At 45.2% G+C, this 19,223-nt stretch overlaps 6 protein-coding genes across 12 annotated transcripts in view; 3 read left to right on the top strand and 3 right to left on the bottom strand.

Annotated features, from left to right (window-relative positions):
• The window catches only part of celsr1a (cadherin EGF LAG seven-pass G-type receptor 1a), a 92,568-nt gene extending 88,665 nt beyond the window's left edge, over positions 1–3,903 (bottom strand). For 4 of the 5 annotated variants that reach the window (XM_076051731.1, XM_076051730.1, XM_076051733.1 and 1 more), the window contains exon 1: positions 101–3,902. In XM_076051731.1, coding sequence (XP_075907846.1) covers positions 101–3,614 — 3,514 coding nt within the window. In that variant the 5' untranslated portion in view covers positions 3,615–3,902. Of the gene's footprint in view, positions 1–100 lie in introns of all 5 variants that reach the window. The other variant, XM_076051732.1, reaches the window with a different exon arrangement.
• rpap3 (RNA polymerase II associated protein 3) overlaps positions 1–19,223 on the top strand; it is a 196,419-nt gene that overhangs the window by 160,590 nt on the left and 16,606 nt on the right. The window lies entirely within an intron of this gene.
• On the bottom strand, positions 5,702–10,371 carry trmu (tRNA 5-methylaminomethyl-2-thiouridylate methyltransferase). Of its 3 annotated transcripts, none has more exons than XM_076051766.1 (11): positions 10,152–10,366; positions 9,791–9,956; positions 9,427–9,533; positions 9,222–9,344; positions 8,948–9,120; positions 8,779–8,832; positions 8,611–8,677; positions 8,297–8,397; positions 6,689–6,833; positions 6,396–6,478; positions 5,702–6,313 (listed from the first exon to the last, which is right to left on the bottom strand). In XM_076051766.1, exons 1-11 carry the CDS (start codon positions 10,231–10,233, stop codon positions 6,164–6,166), a joined length of 1,251 nt encoding a protein of 416 aa, XP_075907881.1. In that variant the 5' UTR covers positions 10,234–10,366; the 3' UTR covers positions 5,702–6,163. The 3 variants fall into 3 exon arrangements, with proteins under 3 accessions (XP_075907881.1, XP_075907882.1, XP_075907883.1); XM_076051767.1 differs by having other exon boundaries at positions 10,083–10,200; XM_076051768.1 differs by lacking the exon at positions 5,702–6,313 and having other exon boundaries at positions 6,595–6,833; positions 10,152–10,371.
• LOC142905211 (L-threonine ammonia-lyase-like) lies at positions 10,333–12,503 on the top strand. The gene is made up of 7 exons (XM_076051773.1): positions 10,333–10,461; positions 10,819–10,996; positions 11,079–11,260; positions 11,327–11,457; positions 11,548–11,696; positions 11,809–11,898; positions 12,107–12,503. The coding sequence occupies exons 2-7, from the start codon at positions 10,819–10,821 to the stop codon at positions 12,346–12,348; spliced, it is 972 nt and encodes a 323-aa protein (XP_075907888.1). The 5' UTR covers positions 10,333–10,461; the 3' UTR covers positions 12,349–12,503.
• On the bottom strand, positions 10,760–14,337 carry tprkb (Tp53rk binding protein). Its single transcript, XM_076051598.1, is given in 4 exon segments — positions 10,760–12,934; positions 13,052–13,225; positions 13,327–13,448; positions 14,325–14,337. Coding segments are annotated over 4 exon segments (396 nt in total). The 3' UTR covers positions 10,760–12,847.
• On the top strand, positions 14,266–18,194 carry alg10 (ALG10 alpha-1,2-mannosyltransferase). Its single transcript, XM_076051765.1, has 3 exons — positions 14,266–14,622; positions 15,598–15,795; positions 15,887–18,194. Exons 1-3 carry the CDS (start codon positions 14,458–14,460, stop codon positions 16,946–16,948), a joined length of 1,425 nt encoding a protein of 474 aa, XP_075907880.1. The 5' UTR covers positions 14,266–14,457; the 3' UTR covers positions 16,949–18,194.

Below are 19,223 nucleotides of genomic sequence, written 5' to 3'. Positions count from 1 at the left end.
TTCCCTGTGCAGAAAATTCCATATTGACATTTGAGTGAGATATACATCAACACGAAAGAGATGTGGAAAAAAAGATACAGAGTAATAAGATATTTGTTACCTGAGACAGAGATTTTCATCGGTGCTTCGAGGGCTCTGTCGTTGTCCAGGTCTTTGCTCAGCCTGAGATCCCCCGTGTCTTCGTCCAACAGCAGCAGATTGAGCTCATTTCCAGATTCGAATTTGTATCTCAACTTATCCGACACGTCCGGGTCATGAGCAGGTACTTTCCCAATAATTCCCGAGGGAAAACTGTTGGACTTGTTGGTTACATAGTTGTTGAAAAGAATCTCAAAGTTCTGCAGCACTGGCTCGTTGTCATTCATGTCTACAAGGCGAATATGCACAGTGGCCCGGCTCACAAGCGGTGCCGACGTAGCCTGGACCACAATGACGTACTCAGTTCTCGTCTCATAATCCAGGTCTGTGAGTGCAGTCAAGTCACCGTTAAAAATGTCAAGCTGGAAAACCTCTGGGACATTACCTTCCACAATCTGATACATGATCTGGGCATTGGTGCCCTCATCAGGGTCAGTAGCTGTGATCCGGGCCACAACGGACCCAACATCGCTGTTCTCTTCCACGTCAATGAACAGTTCGTCCTTCTCAAACACTGGAGCGTTGTCATTGATGTCTTGGACAACAACATGAATGGGGACTGCTGCTTTGAGAGGTGGAGCCCCTCGATCCACAGCAAAGGCCTTCAGATTGTATACAGGAACATACTCTCTGTCAAGTTTGCGGGCAGTTCTGATGATACCAGAGAAAGGTTCGATGACGAAATCCCCATCTCCGTCGTCGCCACCATTAAATGTATAGCTAACTCTGCCATTTGAGCCGGAATCTCTATCTGAAGCAGAGATCTGCAGAACACTGGTGTAGACAGGCGCATCTTCAAACACTGTCCCTTGGTACATATCTCGAAGAAACTGTGGAGTGTTATCGTTTGCGTCAAGGATAATAATCTCAACATAGGTGGTATCAGATTTCTGAGGGATGCCATTGTCTCTGGCATTAATGGCTAACGTGTACGAGGCCTGATCTTCATAATCAATCTCCATTTGTGTCGTAATTGCACCTGTGTCTGGGTCAATTTTAAACTGAGGAACATTGTCCTCCATTTCATAAGTAATACGAGCATTTTCTCCGGTGTCCTCGTCTGTCGCGCTGATGACTACAACAGTGGAGCCCACCGGCTTTTCTTCGCCCAGCATCACCTGATAGTTTGAACTCTGGAAGACAGGGCGGTGCGTGTTTGCATCTGTGACATTGATGAACACCTGTGCAGTGTCATAACGGGTTCCGTCACTCGCAGTAATCGTCAGGACGTACTGCCTCTCCTGCTTGTAATCCAGGGGGAGCGCCAGAGTTATGAGACCACCACCACTCTGGCTGGTGATGGCATAGCGGTTCCTGGTGTTGCCACTGGAAATCTGATAGGTCACGACACTGTTGACGTCCCGGTCGACTGCCGTAACCGTGAGCACGCTGGAGCCAACGACAGCATCTTCGTTGATCTTGAGCGAGTAGATTTTTTCTGTGAACGTGGGCACATTGTCGTTCACATCAAGCACAGTTATGCTCACGCTGGCTGAAGATGACATCACAGGTATCCCATGGTCTCTAGCCTCCACCCCAAAGGTGTAGTAGTCTGTGGTCTCTCTGTCAAGCTCTTCACTCACTGTAATCCAGCCAGTGCTGTTGTTGATGGTGAAAGGAAAACCAGGTGTAGTGTCCGTTAATCTGTATTCCAAGCGGGCATTTTCTCCAGAATCTGCATCAATTGCTTGAATGTGGATCACAGAGTAACCGATGGCAACATTTTCCAATACTGTAGACTGGAAAGGTGTGCTGACAAACATGGGGGCATTGTCATTCACATCCACCACTTGCACCAAAACTATCCCTGTGCCATTTATGAGAGGAGGCCTCCCGCCATCTTGAGCCTTTATGCGTAGATTATATTCCCGAATCATCTCGTAGTCAAGAGGATTGATGACGTCGATTGCACCGGTGGGGGAGTGGATGTAAAACTGTCCCTTAATATTGCCACTGATAATGCTATAATGAACTTTGGCGTTGTTGCCCTCATCCTTGTCTGTTGCTTCCACCTGGATGACTTTAGTGTTGACAGCCACATTTTCTGGGACCTGCACAACGTACTTCTTCTCACTGAACTGTGGGTAGTTGTCATTCTCATCCTCCACTGAGATGTTGACAGTGGCAGTGGCGCTGCGGGGGCCTGGGTCTTTGCCCTGATCATTGGCTTCAACAATCAGCTGGTACTTGGCCTGCATCTCCCTGTCTGGCCGCTCTCTGATTCTCACCAGGCCATTCCGGGGGTCAATTTCAAACACAGAGTTAACTCCTTCATCGTTCACAATTTTGTAAATCATGTTGGCATTGGAGGGAGCATCCCCATCAGTCGCCCGGATTGTCATCACTTCAAACCCCACTTCGACATTTTCCCGGATGCTAACACGATACTCGTTTTGCTCAAACACAGGGCTGTGGTCATTAGTGTCACTCACAGTGACAGTGAGGTAGGAGGTAGCAGATCTTTCAGGGGAGCCGTTGTCCGTGACAGTGACTTTGAAGACATGGGTGTCCTTGATTTCTCTGTCCAATGACTGGACAGTTGTGATGCTTCCAGTCTGAGAGTCAATGCTAAAAAAGTCATTGGACCTGCTGTCAAACAGTGCTTCCATGCTGTACTCCAGTCTCCCTGCCTCTCCATCATCAGGGTCAGTTGCTTTTAGAGTGATGACCCGTGTGCCAGCAGGCTCATTTTCGGGCACAGACACCTGATAGTTGGGAAGCTGGAACTGTGGGGATGTATTTACTTGTCGCTTGCCCCTGTACGCAAACTTGCCGGGCATCCCCTGTGTGGCATGTTTCTTAGGCACTTTTACCAGAGCCAGAGTCATCTGCAGAGAGAGCCTGCCCCCCGGGGAGCCATGCAACGTACAGTGCAGATTCACCTCTGCTTGTTCGCTGTGCTCAAGACACAAGCCGGTGTCCAGCAACAAATCCCCAGACATCAATAGAGCGCTCAAGTCTTTTCCAACACACAAGCTGTTTGAGAAGGAGGTGTTCCGCATGAAAGAAGGCAAAAAGCTGTTTACACTCAGAAGCAAATTACCTGCGGGTAGGCAGGAAGTTGCCCCCAGTTTCAAGAGACGTTTGATGTGGATATCTGACTCACCGGGCGCCTTCTTTCTCCTGTATTTAATAAAACAGTCCTGGCCGTGGACAAACACGTTAAACTGTGTCCGAATGATGTCTCCCGACGTCGAGGAACCTGCTCGGAAAAAAACGGGAGCCGGGTTCCGCGGCGTACGCGCACAGTGAACTTTGCGAGCCAACCGGATAACTCCGTCGCGACTCCCTACTTGGAAAAAGTTATGAACGCCCGGCGCGGATAAAGTCCTGTCAACGTCGTAAGTCCAACCGGTTCCGAGCGACAGGTTCGCCAGCAGCGTCCCGGGCTGTAAAGTCTCCGAAAGGTGCATCTCCAAACATCCCGCAAGCGGCACGCAGAGCAGGACCCAAGTCCAGAACATCGGCAACTCCATGCTTTTTAAACAAAAATAGTCATTCAAAACAAAACAAAACAAGCAACTCCAGCTCAACGTCCGCGAAACGGCATCAACTCTCCCTCTGCCAGCACCGCGTTCCACTTTTATCCCTCATGGCGGAGTTTTAACGAGGGAAAAAGACGCACCGCATCCATCGCGTTGGGTGTGCACAGACGGCGCGCAGCGGCTGCATTCAGCCACGGCCAGTTTGAAATGAGCACAAAATGGCTCCGTGCCTGTGCGCCTCCTCCTCCTCCGTCTCCTTCTCCTCTCGTCCTCGGGGACTTATTACCATAAAACCTGCTGCGCTGCCTCTCCACCCCCCTCCCCACTCAGGGACGCCTTCACAGGAGGAGGGTGAGGCCCCTTTATTTATTTTTTTCTCATGGAGATTTAGGAAGTGGTCCTGACCGGGTGACCAATGCGCGCAATAGCATTGTTATGACAATAAGGGTGAGAGTTGGGTGAATTTCCTCCACGCGCGCCTACAGTGTCGCTCACTCTTCAAGGGATTTGTGCGAGTCAAATAATAATAAATAAATAATGGTGATGAGGTCAGAGCTGGATATAATTATTGAAGTGTTTCCATAGTCTCTTTGCCGTTTGTTGGGAAAATGTTACACATTTGTAAACTTTAAGAAAAGCCAACACCAGAAAATAGAATTATCAACTCTTGAGTTGTATAAACTCTCTCTCTCTCCCTCATAGAAATGTTGGGGGGTTGTACAGGTCTGTATAATTAGGGTAGGGTGATCACTTTAGAAACTTTGTAGTTGCTTTCTGACAAACTTTCAAATTTAAAATAACTTCAGAATGATCTGAACAGATGGCTTGAAGCCGTTTTGTTTTCATCTTCGACCTTTTCTAGGATCCTCGTGTTACTGCGTTCTTTGATCATTTATGTTGCGTGCACTCTCACTTTTTACCCCCAAGGAAAACCGGTTTGAAGTTGTCAGGCGGCTCAAATGAAACTCGAACTAAAGAATAAACAAACACGTCTCTCAGTAGAAGGTAATATGATAAAGGTAATACGAGCTTGAATTAAAAAGGAGAAAAGAAGAAAAAACCTGAGCCTGATTCCCCTCACCCCCTTCATCAGGATACATCGTACGGTTTTGGAGCAGGACAAAATTGTTCAAGACGGAACAGGTTCACCCTGGGAGGTCAAATTGTATAATGGCGCCCTCATGCGTCTAAACGTGTATAGAAACCGATCAACGTTTACCAAGTTGAAAAGGTTAATTGCATCAATCCCATAATAATGCGTGCAAAATTAACCAGAAATACGCACAGACAGCATAAATTGACACAATACTCGAAATATTAATATTTTTGTAACATAAATGAATTTTACAGATATTAAATAATATGGTAATATGTGAGACTTCTGTTCCGAAGCAATGCATTGAGCAATGACACAACTTGCAAATGTTCTTGTGTGCCTGCATAGGGAATGTGGCTGGCATGAACATCAAATAAACAGCCTTTTTACAATTTACACTGAAGGGAAAACAGAAAACAACTCATAAAATGACAAGAGAAATTTTTTAATATTTTAACAAAATATATATGTAGATTTCAGAATACAGGACGACAGTAAAAACTATTATTATCATCATCATCATCATCATCATCATTATTATTATTGCTAAAAAAAAAAAAAAGGTTAATCATTTATTTGCAGTATACTGAGTTCAGGTCACAATATGACACTTTTACTGTTAAAATCTGCTGCATAAATCTTTCAGCCTTTTATTAGGTTTTTCTGGTGGTGCACTGTTAAAAGATAAGCACAGGACATGCACCAGTCCAACAAGTTAAAACATTCCGTTTGTTAAATCTGGGTTAAATCCATCTGCAAGAAAATATCTTATGACACACACTCTGTTTAGGCTTGAATATTTTTTGCAGTTCAAAGCCTAGTTTGTAAGATTTAGTAAGATCAATGGGTAACAAATCTTTTTGTAAAAGAATTGTTATTTCTCAAAATAGCGTTACACATGTGGCATTATTAATTGCAACGTTTTTTTTTTTTCCAATGAGAAAATCTCATTTGGCCAAAGACACGTACTCTTTCCTCTCCGTTTGATGAATCATTTCCTTGAAAGAGGGTAAATCTGGGTTAATATCAGGCAACTTGTAGCAGATCCAAATTCTGGGCTTGCATAGAGATGTGTTGTACCTCCTAGAGATGTAACCACGGTTTACACTGACACACAGTGAATGACAACGTTACAGATAGAAACCTCACATATCTTTATACTCTACATACAACTTTATTTTATAATACATTCCTTGACAAGAGATCCTTGTAAATGTTACACGTCCAATCTTCCACAAATTGTTTACCAGTACTCCAAGTATTTCAAACTATAACACAGTACAAAAGTACTCAACTTACTGTTGAGGCTTTAAAACCAACAATGATCCAAGACGTCCTCCCCAGCGCAGAATCTAACTCCAGTTTATTTTAACGAGCAACATGCTCAACACAAGCTACCAGCTCAAGCTTGTTTTCCGCTTTGCTGAGGGGCTGTGCGGTTACCTCAGCTGGCTGATTCAGGGCTCTGCGGCTCTTTGTTCTGTGCGGCCGCCAACAGACGCTCCCTTCCTTTCTGGAGTGTGTATTCGCTGGGCCCCAGCTGAATGATCTTCCCACTACCCAGACATTCATCACCTTTGTAGAGCACAGCAAACTGAAAACAAATAAATAAACATCACAAAAAAATACTTAATACTACAATTTAATTTTTGTTCTCATCACAGACTGGCCATTACCTGTCCGGGCGTAAGAGCTCTGATTGGCTGAGACAGGGAGATCCACACGGAGCCATCAATATTTAGCGTCACAGTGCATGGAGCTAAACACACACACACACACACACACACACACACACACACACACACACACACACACACACACACACACACACACACACACACACACACACACACACACACACACACACACACACACACACACACACACACAGAGGGGCAATGTTTTCTAGTTGACTTTCAATTATTGCCGGTGGTTGATGTGCACGCCTTAACAGTCAAGCCAAGCTCACTTAGAGGCATCTGGTGAATGAAGCGGAAATGGCACTCCATCATCTGGGTCCTGACCAGGTCAGGAGGAGGGTCAACCGCGACCCAGTGGAAACGGTCGGTCCGCACCGTATCACGGAAGAGAGCTGGGTGGTTGGTTGTCGGTGCCTGAACCACAAGGGACATGAAGAACAGAGTGAGAAGAGAAGTTGCAGGTGAACACAGAGCCAGGTGGTCTCAGCACACATCTACACTGTTAAAATAGTGAGATGCTTTGAGAATAACAAACCCTGAGTAACCAGTGAAGTGAAAGCTGTGCTCAACAGGGAAAAAATAAATTAAAAAATAAAAATGCTGAGGAGATGAGGAGAGCACAGAGGGCGCTGAAAGATTGCATAAAGGACTCCTAGAGGAGGAAGCTAGAGAGGAAGCTGCAGACCACTGATATGGAAGGGGATGACCATCATTGGCTGCATGTCAGGCAGCGCTGCTGTCGAGGGGAGCAGGGTGAGAGCAAACGAACTGAACACCTTCCTCAACCGGTTTGACTCTACAACTCACCTCACTGCACCAGCTCTCCCATCCTGCCCACCCCTGTCTGCTTCATCTCCTTTGCCCTCCTCTGATTCTCCTTTACCTGCCATTTCAATCACCACAGACCAGGTCCGACAGGAGCTGGGAAAACTCCAGCCCAGGAAGGCAGCTGGCCCGGGCCAGACTGTGTCTGTGGCTGCTAAAGGCCTGTGCTGCAGAGTTGGCACGGCCTCTACAGCACATTTTCAGCATGAGCCTTCGCCTGGGGAGGGTCCCAACTCTCTGGAAAAAACATCCTGCATCATCCCAGTACCGAATCCCAGGATCCACTTCAGTTTGGCGATCAGAATAATGTTAGAGTTGAGGACGCTGTGCTGCATCTCCTGCAGTGTGCCGCCAGACACCTCGACAGGGAAAGCAGCGCTGTGACAATTCTTTTTATAGATTTCTCCAGCGCCTTTAACACCATAAAGCCTTCTTGCCTGAAGGAAAAACTCACCACCATGCAGGTGGACCCACTGCTTGTCTGATGGATCACAGACTACCTCACCAGCAGACCTCAATTTGGCAGCTTGGGGTCCATCACATCTGACATTGTGACCAGTAGCACGGGAGCACCCCAGGGGATTGTACTGCCCCCCCTCCTCTACACAGCAGACATCATGCACAGCACCGAACTGTGTCATGTGCAGAGGTTCTCTGATGACACCGCCATTATCGGGTGTATCAGAGGTGGGGACAAGAGAAGTACGGGTCCAGGATGTTCCCACCTGGAGTCACCTGAACCACCTGCAGCTCAACTGCTCTCAGACAAGGGAAATGGCAGTGGATTCCAGCGCACTCTTCTATGGGGTGGTGTGTTGGGGAGTGGAGGGGTGGAGATGAGTTGGGGGCGGGCAGATGGACCGACACCTACCTTGGCTTTTTAGGACATCCATTATTTATTCTTTTATACTGTATTTTATTCTTGTATGCTGTTCTGATGCACTTTATGTGACTGTGATGCAGCTGAGAATCTACATTTCCTATGGGATTAATAAAGTATTAATCAATCAAGCTATCAATCAATCAATCTATCTATCCAAGGGCTTGCTCACCACAAACACATCCCCAGTTGCGACATCTTTGTCCACCACAAACAGGGCGTCTCTCTGGCCTCCGATCCTCGCCCTCTGGCCCAGAGTCAGGGTGAACCAGCCTGAGTAGACAGAAACACGGCAGTGGCGTGATAAATGAGGAACAGCAAGAACAACTTTAAAATCACTCACATCCACGTGGTGAGACCACGTTCTGTCTCATTACGTGGTGCATCAGATTAGTACGTTCTGTATTCAGACCTTAGATGAACACATTATGTTTGCGTGACAGATAACTCATGACAAACTATGCACTGAGCACACACCAAACGCACCTTTGTGTGTTCCCACCACTGTCCCATCCTCAATGGAGACAACGTTTCCTGGTTTAGGTTCTAGATACTGGAAACATATACAATTTAACTGTACATTTGCAGAACTGATTGGTTACAAAAAGTAGAAAACATTTAAATTAATTTATTTATAACAATATTTCTTCGTACTTCTAAAATAAAGTTTTCAAAGTTCCGCTGTCCAATAAAGCAGATGCCCATACTCTGAAAAAAAAGAGCATTTGAAAACATAGTGTGAGAAAATACGATTGTTCTCATGCTGTTTAAAATCTAATGAAAACGGATGATATGATAGGTAGATATGTCTGCGCAGGGCTACCTCTTTCCTCTTCAGCACATGGTGGAATCCAGCCTCAGCTGCAATTTTCTTCACAAAGTCTTTGGTAAGTCCGGCCAGTGGGAACATGGTTTGTCGCAAGGCGTCCTGGGAGATCTGACTGAGGAAGAAGGTTTGGTCTTTCAGGTGATCCGCCGCTTTGTGCAATCTCACCGCTGAGCATTAAAAAAAAAAGGGGAAAAAACACAGGAAGAAGAGACGGTCACGCCAGACTCAGAAGAGGGATTTGATAAACTGCTTGATGGGTCATACATACAATTTCTCTTCTCAAATCTGTCTCTGAACAGAATGGACGGTCTAACTGTGTGCGACTGCTGGAAAACCTCTTCATCTTCTTGCGACGTCCTGGCGTAGTGGCCAGTGGCCATGGCGTCGGCGCCTTGGTCAAGGACAGCAATGAATAAACCAACACGACAGGGTGGAAAGCAAGTGAGTAGCTAATGTGTGTCAATATCACCTACCCAGCGTGTGGATGGCATATTTATGGAAATGGTTGAATTTGATGTGCTTGTTGCACAGTATGTCTGGATTTGGTGTCCTGCCTCTCGCATATTCCTTTAACAGGTTACTGGAGGAGTAAGAAAGATGTTGAATGAAGATTAAACAGCAAAGACTCAGTTATGTTCCAGTCATGTCACATGCGTGGCATGGTCTGCCCACAATAGCAAATGAGATTTGACGATGAAGGACTTCAGGAATTAACATTGACAGTTAGGTAATAAGATCTGGACAATGTAGCTCATGCTGGAAAAAAGAGATGAAATCTGGCACTTATAATCACTTTCAGACCAGGATGTGACGTTTAAAGATCAGCTTCCAAATTACCTAAAAACATCGTGCCAGTACTCTTTGACATAGGAAACCTGGTGAAAGGGGATGTCCAGGCTCTGGCACACTCTGTAGGCGTCCTCGCAGTCCTTCTCGGCGTTGCACACCCCACTCTCGTCCAGCGAGTCCCAGTTCTTCATGAACACACCGGTCACATAGTAGCCTGTACGGGGGGAGTTGGGCGACAGTGTTGATTGAACTCGACGCTAACACAATGAACAAAACTTACCCGTCTGTTTTTAGTGTTTCGTTTTGAAACAGAAAAACAAAAGCCGCGTTTTTCACTCACTCGGCACTATGGTGTTGCTTGTTCAATCATGAGTGAGGTCTGTCAGATGTGTCAGGAAGTTTTTCTCACCTCTCCTCTTTAACAGCAATGCGGTGACGGAGCTGTCAACGCCGCCAGACATGGCGCACACCACGTGTCTGGCCAAACCCATGTCTAAAATAAGCGCTTGTTTCAATACTCAGAACTTTTGGAAACTATAAATGTTAAATAATCGCTGCCAATCCCCACTAGAGGGGGCGGCCATGTTGCGGTCCGTAGTAGAATACCACCCGTCTAGAAACACACTCCAAAAAGGAACTGTAATTACAGTGTGGACCGCAAAAGGTGTAACACTGAACGTCCACGGATTTCTGCTCTCGGAAGAACGGTTGCAAACAAGGTAATAAAAAAAATATATCTAAATATATAGATATATAAAAATAGATTACCCAAATAATTGTCTTAAGGTCTTTGTGAATTATGTGTTAAATCGTTTTTGAAAACGTGTTTAAAGTTTTTTTTTTTTTCCCCCCCTCACCTCTGCCCCCATAAATTACTTCACACGGACGATCACATGTCCACTATCAGCATATACGTTTTAAGATATAGTATAACTCAAGTTTAAAATCTACAATTTGACAGATGACATTAAATTGGCATTATGCTCTACAGAAATAAAAAACAAAATACGTCCATACTTCTAATCTAAAGTGCAGAGCAAATCTTATCATGTGTTTCTATTTATTAACATACACAGATGGGCGAGGTGTCTGCAGACGCCGTCACTCTGGATCTGCTGAGAGAAGCTACGGAGACAGTGAGGCGCAGCCCCCTGGGAGTCATCAAGACTCCCATGATCCTCTGGTCCCAGACAACCCTGCCTCTCAACATCCAATGCCACATCCACATCAAGCTGGAAAACATGCAGCGAACTGGTCAGTGAGGGAATCAAAACACCTTTGCGTCACAAAATAAGCTTTTGCCGCTAATGGCTCATCGTTTACATTTGATTGGCAGGGTCCTTTAAGATCAGAGGGGTGGCCAATCAGTTTGCCCGGAGACAAAGCGGTGGTCACTTTGTCACCATGTCTGCTGGGAACTACGGGAAGTCTTTTGCTTATGCTTCCAAATACTATGGGTCAAAGGGCATGGTGGTGATGCCAGAAACTGCACCGGTTTCCAGATCTGTCCTTATACAGGTCAGTAGACATCAATAACTTTTAATCACTTCACCTTCTAATAAAAGTTTTATAACTGTCTTTTAGAGTTTCGGGGTGGAAGTTGAACGGGTTCCGACTTCCTGTCTTCTGGATGTCGTAAACCGCTGCGTTGAGAAAGAAAACATGACCTTCCTGCACTCCTATGACGATTTGGATTTGATCGCAGGACATGCCAGGTGCACAAAGGACATATGATGCTTTTGATTGTTCGATTCTCATTGAAAAGCTGATTATTATGCAAGACAACAACGTATTTGAATGTCCAGTTTAGGCATTGAGGTGCTCGAGGCGGTGCCTAAACCTGATGTAGTGGTGGTTTGCTGTGGTGGTGGGGGCCTGCTGGCTGGCGTGGCAGCTGCCATCAAGCTGTCGGGATGCGAAAAGACCCGAATCTACGGCGTGGAGCCAGAAGGAGGTAAAAGCAGCACAGTAACATCACCTCAATTCACAGGAGGAGCTTCAACAGTCACATGTGGGACTGTCAACATTGGGTTTGTTGTGAGGCTTTGCTTCTTTTTGACACCCAGCATGCACCATGTACCGAAGTTTCATTGAGAAGAAGCCTGTGGGCATGGACGCTAAGAGCATAGCCTCAGGACTAGCACCTCCCTTTGCAGGTACCATTCCAGCTGTGTGCGTTCTTTGTTTCTCATTCTAACCAATAACAATTCAAATGAAAACATAATGACTGTCCTTGAACAGGAATTTGATTCACAGTAAGTCATTAAAACACAGAAGTTTGTTTGCGGAAGTTTCAATATCATTTCTCTCAATTGTACTTCTTTAGCGCTAATATAGTTTGTTTTTTTTCTCAATTCCTCTCAGGCACTCTTCCCTTTGACTTATGTCGCCGTTACGTGGAAGGTATTGTGCTTATAAACGACGAAGAGATCAAGGCAGCTGTGTCCAACCTCTACAGGTCTGGACTTGTGGTGGAGCCGTCTGGCTCTGCCGCATTTGCTGCCATCATCGGCAACAAGATACCTGATTTGGAAGGGAAACAAGTGGTGTGCATCCTGAGCGGAGGCAACATCGGGAAAGACGAGCTGGCTAACCTTCCAGACTAACACGTAGATACCTCAGTGCTGTGACCTTTCCAACACAACTTTTAAAATGTACTTGTACTGTTTGAATGGACTAACATACTGTGAAGAAGAAAACATAGTTTCACTGCCTCATCCTGATGATTTAATAAATAAAGACAAAAGGTTTTAGACAACAACTGCCCCAAATGTTTTGTTCTTTCAGATATACAGGTGTGTATATATATATATATATATACCGGCCAAGATGCCAAGATGAAGATGGAAGACTGAGTAACAGAGGGAATAATTGATTAATAAATTGAAAGTCATTTTTCAACACTGTTTCATGTAAACAGAAAGAGAAAGGTGCTTAGAAGTACATCAGAGAGAAGACAAAAATTATGTTTTAAAAAAAAATTGACTGGTTGATTATTTGAGTAGGTATGAAAAGCACAAAAGGCTTTGGCACAAGTTGATGATGGAAAAAACAGCACAGCTGATCCAAAACTAAATTTACAAAGGTAATTTCTTGCTTCTGTATTTACATGACATCTTTGGTAGCCATTCTGCAAACAACTGCATCCAGCAAAGTTCCAGTCCTGTCCTCCAGTAGGGTGATCTTATACAGCTGAAATAGACAGAAAATAGCATCAGAAGGGAGATCAAACTGATTTTGTGAAAACAGTGACATGACAACAGGCCAGGGGGACACATTTCCACACAAGTGAGTCATAAAATGAGGTACCTTTTTGATCTTCTCCAGATCTGTCAATAAGGACAAATCTTCCACTGGAACCTGCCTTCCGTTCACCATGGCCATGATATGCAACACAAGCTGCATGTCATCTTTGTCGAGCAGCACCACCAGGACAGAGTTGTCGCCATCAGAGATCCTAAACCTTTTAAACGCCTCCGAGATCTGTGTCACAAAAAAAGGAAAACAGTATTGAAATAAAAGAAAATGTATAAAATTAAATCTTGAAAAATAGAAAACTGAGGAATAGTAATTGGGGTACTTACGTTGTTAGTTGGTGAGAGGTTGAATATTATTTATGAAAAAAGACATTTCAATTTCCCGTTTTTCTGCATAGCTTTGTTGGCAGCTACCAGCACTTGAAAGGGGTTCACGGGTTCACCACCACCTGTGAGCGCCAAAATACAAAGTTACACAATTGAAGTATAGGCACTTTATTTTGAAATGCTATATCAGAATTTTCTGAAAATTAGTGTTTAACATACTGGTGTGGTGTACTAGCTGCTTGCAGTGGAATTATGTAGTGAATATGAGGAATTTCTCAGAAATATTAATCTGAATCCCAGTACAGTATAGCCACAGAGTCTATTTTTGGATTAACTTTATTTTGAAATGCTACATCAGAATTTCTGAAATTGGGTTTGGAGCATCCTGGGGTGTTGTACTGGAAGAATGAACTAACAACAAAGAATTTTCCAAAAATATATCGACCGCTTTTGTCGAACTGTTGGTTGGCTTGACCCCAGTGCTGATAGAGGTTTGCCAAAGCTGAATGAAAATATCTCACCATCGTTGCGTTTAGCAAGGCGCCGCGTATTTTAGCAGTTCTGCGGCGTTTTTCATATCCAGGAAAAGTATTTGTGTCACTTTCTGGTCGTGAAAAAGCTGTGGTTGGTGTGTTTAAAAACATGATGACTGAATGTAGGGTGAAGCTACACGGAAACGCAAATACACCGGCGCTACACGTGAATGTCGTCCGTTCGGGTGGCGGAAATAAAATACGGTGGTATCGCATGGAAATACAGTTCCTCGTTCGGGAAGAAAAAAAGTTTTGAGGGGGAAAATAGGAAAATTGCACTTTTATAATTTAGGTGCGACCTTTACATAAATTCAATATGATATTGTTTTCAGGAAACTGGAATTACAAGTCAAGAATGAATGACAATCAGCGTTTTCCGATCGAGAGTATTTCTCCACCGGACCACCAGCTGTCAAACGTCTCTTCCGGTTTACCAGGGATCGAGCAAGTCGGTTTTCTTCGCGCCTTGCGGCATCATTCTGGGTGCAAATCAAACAAACAAACAAAAAACAGCTGCGGTCGGTATGCAGTTTAGAAGTCACTATTTCAGTTAGCTTCGCAACTGCTTTTACCCTCACGTCGGAGTCAGTTGGCTGTCATGGAGAAATTCGAAGGCTATATTTTCACCGCCCTCTGCAGCACCAACTTTTTGGTGTCTTGCCTGCTCTTCTCCAGGGTGACCCGAGAGCAGAGGGCTCCCTACATGGACGAGATCTTTCACGTTCCGCAAGCTCAGAAATACTGCAATGGGAGATTCAACGAGGTGAGGAGGGAGGGGGCGTAAGAAGCAGCGTTAGCCGTAACACGCACCTCTGCCGTTGTTGTCCAACGGATTAAGGTTAGCTGACAGCTTTTGACGTTTAATCTCCTCGTTGGGCATGCAATATAGAACTGGCACTATTGGAGGGGTTATCCGCTGAAGAGGACTTGAGGCTGGCTGAAACTCAGTGCACGATTATCGTTGCTGCTCGTTTGAATTTTTGTCGGCGATGACGTTGTCTTTTCATGTTCAGTGCAGGACTGACATTTCCACCATTTACTTGTCCAGTAATGTGCTGCTACAACATACACACTTGTTGTGTAGAAGGTTCGAAAGGAGAAGCAGCATACGGTCCCTTATGGAGTTTCATTAACGACTCAACACGGTCCCGAACATGTAGTACTACCAGTATAGCAACGGCATCAAGAGGAACTTCCCAATGTTCGCTTGCTCGTTCACAGCGCCACCCTTTGGCATAATGAAGTATTATTGAACACAACAAAACTCCCTAGAGATGAAAACGTGCATCCTTTTCTGCTATTGTTTTCTGCCAAAATGACCGTTCTGGAAATCATCTGCTTGTGACGTCATGAGCAGCACCCACCGCCCCCCAGCTAAATGTTTTTTTGTTTTGTTTTTCCCATCCTCTTAGGCCTTAGATTTGTTCCAGGAAGTAGTAGCAGAGGGCAAAAGATATATTTTTTCCCCTGAAGATGCGAGGAGTTCTTTTGATAAACAGTACCAACTCAAGTCAGGGATGAAAATAAAGATAACGGTAGTTTAGCACTGTGTATATTTTTCAAGCTTAGACTGAAATGGAATGAATTTGAGATCAGTGTGAACTGATTAGCAACCAGGACCAAAACAACTGAACTTGCGCGCTGTATTGTGAATGTAGAATATAACTGAAAAGTTTCTATGTTTTTCTTTTCTTTTCTTTTTTCTCTTTTTTGTTTTAACCTGTCACTGGTTGCGCAGTGGGACCCGATGATCACCACGCTGCCGGGCCTCTACCTGGTCTCCGTGGGGATCATCAAGCCTGTGGTGCGGCTGGCCAACCTGACGGGGGCGGTGGTGTGCTCCACGGCCATGCTTCGCTTCATCAACCTGCTCTTCAACTGCGGCAACCTGTACCTCCTCTACCTGCTCGTCTGCAAGCTGCACCACCGGGAGAAGGTACTTGTCGATGAAAATGAAAATTTGAAAGAAAACAATGACGTTTCCCTCACAGTTAATTATTTGTCGCTTTTTCACGTTTTTTTTGCAGACGCGTACGACGTCTCGCCGCATTCTCTCCGCACTCTCCCTGTCCACCTTCCCCGTGCTCTACTTCTTCAACTTCCTCTACTACACGGATGTCGGCTCCACCTTCTTCATCCTCTTCGCCTACCTCATGACGCTGTACGGCTGCCACAAGGCCTCTGCCTCCCTGGGCGTCTGTGCTATCCTCTTCCGCCAGACCAACGTGGTCTGGGTGGCGTTTTGCGCTGCCACGGTGGCGGCGGTCAGGATGGACGAGGCCTGGAAAGCGGAGCACGCCAAGAAGAGGGACGAAAGGCCGCCGCCGTCTCAGGTGCCGCTGTCCCTGGGCGGTGGGAAGAGGGTGCTGCTCTTTGTCCTGGACTTCCTGGCTCAGCCCACCCACGCTAAGGCTTTGCTGCTGGTGACCTGGCCGTACGCGGCGGTTGGCGCTGGCTTCCTGGCGTTTGTGGCGCTCAACGGCAGCATCGTGGTGGGCGACAGCAAAAATCACGAGGCCGTGCTCCACTTCCCGCAGCTCTTCTACTTCTTCTCCTTCACACTGGTCTTCTCGCTGCCCGTCTCGCTGTGCCAGCAGCGCGTCCTGCGCTTCCTGCACACCCTGAGGAGGCAGCCGCTCTTCTTCCTGCTGCTCACCGTCACCTCACTGCTCCTGGTGTGGAAGTGCACCCACGTCCACCAGTACCTGCTGGCCGACAATCGTCATTACACCTTCTACGTGTGGAAGCGGCTGGTGCAGCGGCACGAGCTGGCGCGCTTCGCCCTTGTGCCGGTGTACGTCTTCGCCGCGTGGAACTTCTTCGACTCGCTGAGGTCGCGCTCCCTCTTCTGGAGCCTGGGCTTCCTGGTGTGCCTGCTGGCCGCCACCGTGCCCCAGAAGCTGCTGGAGTTCCGGTACTTTATCGTCCCCTACCTGATGTACCGCCTCCACGTGCCCCTCCCCTCCCTGCCTAGACTGGCCCTGGAGCTACTGCTCTACACAGCAGTCAACGCCGCCACCCTTTATATCTTCATTACCAAGACGTTCCAGTGGCCCAACAGCTCGGACATGCAGAGGTTCATGTGGTGAGCAGGGCCGAAGGAGGAGTGCAGTCGATATTGTGGTTCAGAAAATTTTTTCCCTTTTCTTTTCCCCCAAACAGCGTTGTCTGACGGTGCTCGGTTTTGTACAAAGCAGTTGACGCGGCTCATGCTGAGAGGCAATATTGTCAAGTTTGTGAAATATACTAAACAAGTGAAACTCAAAAAGCCCTGGAATCACTTTGCAAACAGGTTTGACTGTAATCACGACAGTGCAATAAAAATTAAAAAAAAAATCACCCAAACGGTTCAAAAGAATTCCTTGTTTGAGGATTTTCTCAACAACAATAAAAAAAAATGCATTAAACATTTTGTTTCTGTAATTTTGAGATCGCCAGTGCAAACATTTTTTATTTTTTTTTAAAGAGAACATAAACAAAGCAGCTACGCAGGCACGGCCTCAGAGGGCAGAATGAACAGCACCCTCTGTGACAGCACAAACGGCTGGTTTGCATTACAGGGAAATTGGTGGACAATGGTGATGGTTGATAATGTCATGGAATAATGTAAATAATGTGAAATATAATCTGGTATAAATGGAAAATAACTTTTAAGTAAACTGTTGAAATATTGCTCCTCATCCTCCTCTGACCCCCCGCCAACAAAGAGGCTCTGTGTGTTTTTTTTTTCTGTTTCAAAGAATTTTATACTTGTGTGTATTTTATAATACAATGTGCTGATCTGTTAAAATGATAAGGAGAAAACTGTTTACAGAGACTTGAGAGAGAATTCTGATTTCTAGAGACCAAACATGACGGCCATGTTGCAAACATTTATTTTTAGTTTTAAATTTGGTTTTGTAGTGGCGGAGGGGCATCTTTACACTGACTGAACGAAATGTGTGACTTTTCTACCCTGATAAGCCATAAAAGATAAAGAGTGATTCAGAAAAATCCCATTCTTGACTGTTTATTATTTGTCAATAAATCAGTGTTTGTTCACTTGAGGGTGGGTTGCCTTTTACTCCTTGTTGCACGGACTCCCCCTTTTTTTGTCCCCCTTTTTTTCTGCCATTGTTTGTCGACTTTCAGTGTAGATACAGGGATCTTAGTTCATGTGATTCCGTGCAGCGGCGCAGTTACAGAACCTTTTGTCACCGACTGCCTTCGTTCAGCCCAGTTTGAGTGTTTTTCCACGTCTCTTGTCGCAACTGTCATTTCCCTCCATGTCTTTTGCTGCTGTCCTGGTGATACGAACATGTCTAATTTTGATTAAAGATACATGCACAGCTTCAAGACTGAGTTTATTTCCTTCAAACTTTTATGCTGGCATCACAAGACAAAGACGATTAAAGAAGGTAAAAGATGCCTTCAACTAATTTATGAGCTATATTGATAGCGACAGACTGAGCACATTCAGAAACGGGTTCCACAGTCAGTCTCTGGGGGGAGCTGAAAGGCGTGCAACATATTTCCCTGACCAGCACAAGCGCCTTCGGTTGTCATAAATTTAACGCGTCCATTTGACAAAAAATAAAAATAAAAAAAATTAGAAACTAAACGTTGACCATGGCCGAAAATTACAGAGGCGCATTGCATTCACAGGATAAAAAATGGGTACCTTATCTCACAATTACGTGATCAGGACCTCATAGTTACGAGAAAAGACCTCGTAATTACGAGAAAAAAAATCTTGTATGAGTTAAAAATAAATAAAAAAGAAACGTCTGTAAATACTTTCTAATCAGTGGGCAATGATGGCGCTATCGCAGTGAATCTGCTATAACTGTACTTGCAAAATACTTGCATTTCTTAAAACTGAGGATGGTATTAATATTAGTATGTCAACACTTCATGTGCAGGTACGGAAGCGCATTGTGAGATCCTAATCTCATAATTACGAGATCTGATTTCATAAATACGCAATATTTTCTCTTCATTACAAGAAAAAGTGCCTTATTTATTTATTTATTTATTTTTATCCAGTGATGCAATTCGCTTCCGAAAATAAAAACTACAATAGAATTAACAGAGCTATCTGAGAAAAATGGATAAATCTGCTGGGAACTATGGGAAGTCTTTTGCTTGTGCTTCCAAATACTACGGGTCAAAGGGCATGGTGGTGATGCCAGAAAGTGTACCGGTTTCCAGATGTGTTCAACCATATTCGCGAAAACGACGAGCGGCAAATGGCGAAGCGCTCGGAACAAATCGAGTTGGTCCTGCGTAAGCTAGGGAATCCGAGGAGTCTTGAGACGAGAGGAAATACTGATTTGTCAAGAGGACGTGGCTCTTCGCCGCGAGGAAGCCTCGAACACAGCGGCA

Source organism: Nelusetta ayraudi, unplaced genomic scaffold (genome assembly GCF_046127955.1).
Source record: "Nelusetta ayraudi isolate G7.1 ecotype Tasmania unplaced genomic scaffold, CSIRO-AGI_Nayr_v1 ptg000135l, whole genome shotgun sequence".
In the NCBI taxonomy this organism is placed as follows: domain Eukaryota; kingdom Metazoa; phylum Chordata; class Actinopteri; order Tetraodontiformes; family Monacanthidae; genus Nelusetta; species Nelusetta ayraudi.
The sequence above is the reverse complement of the archived record's forward strand: the minus strand, read 5'-3'. Positions and strand labels throughout refer to the sequence as shown.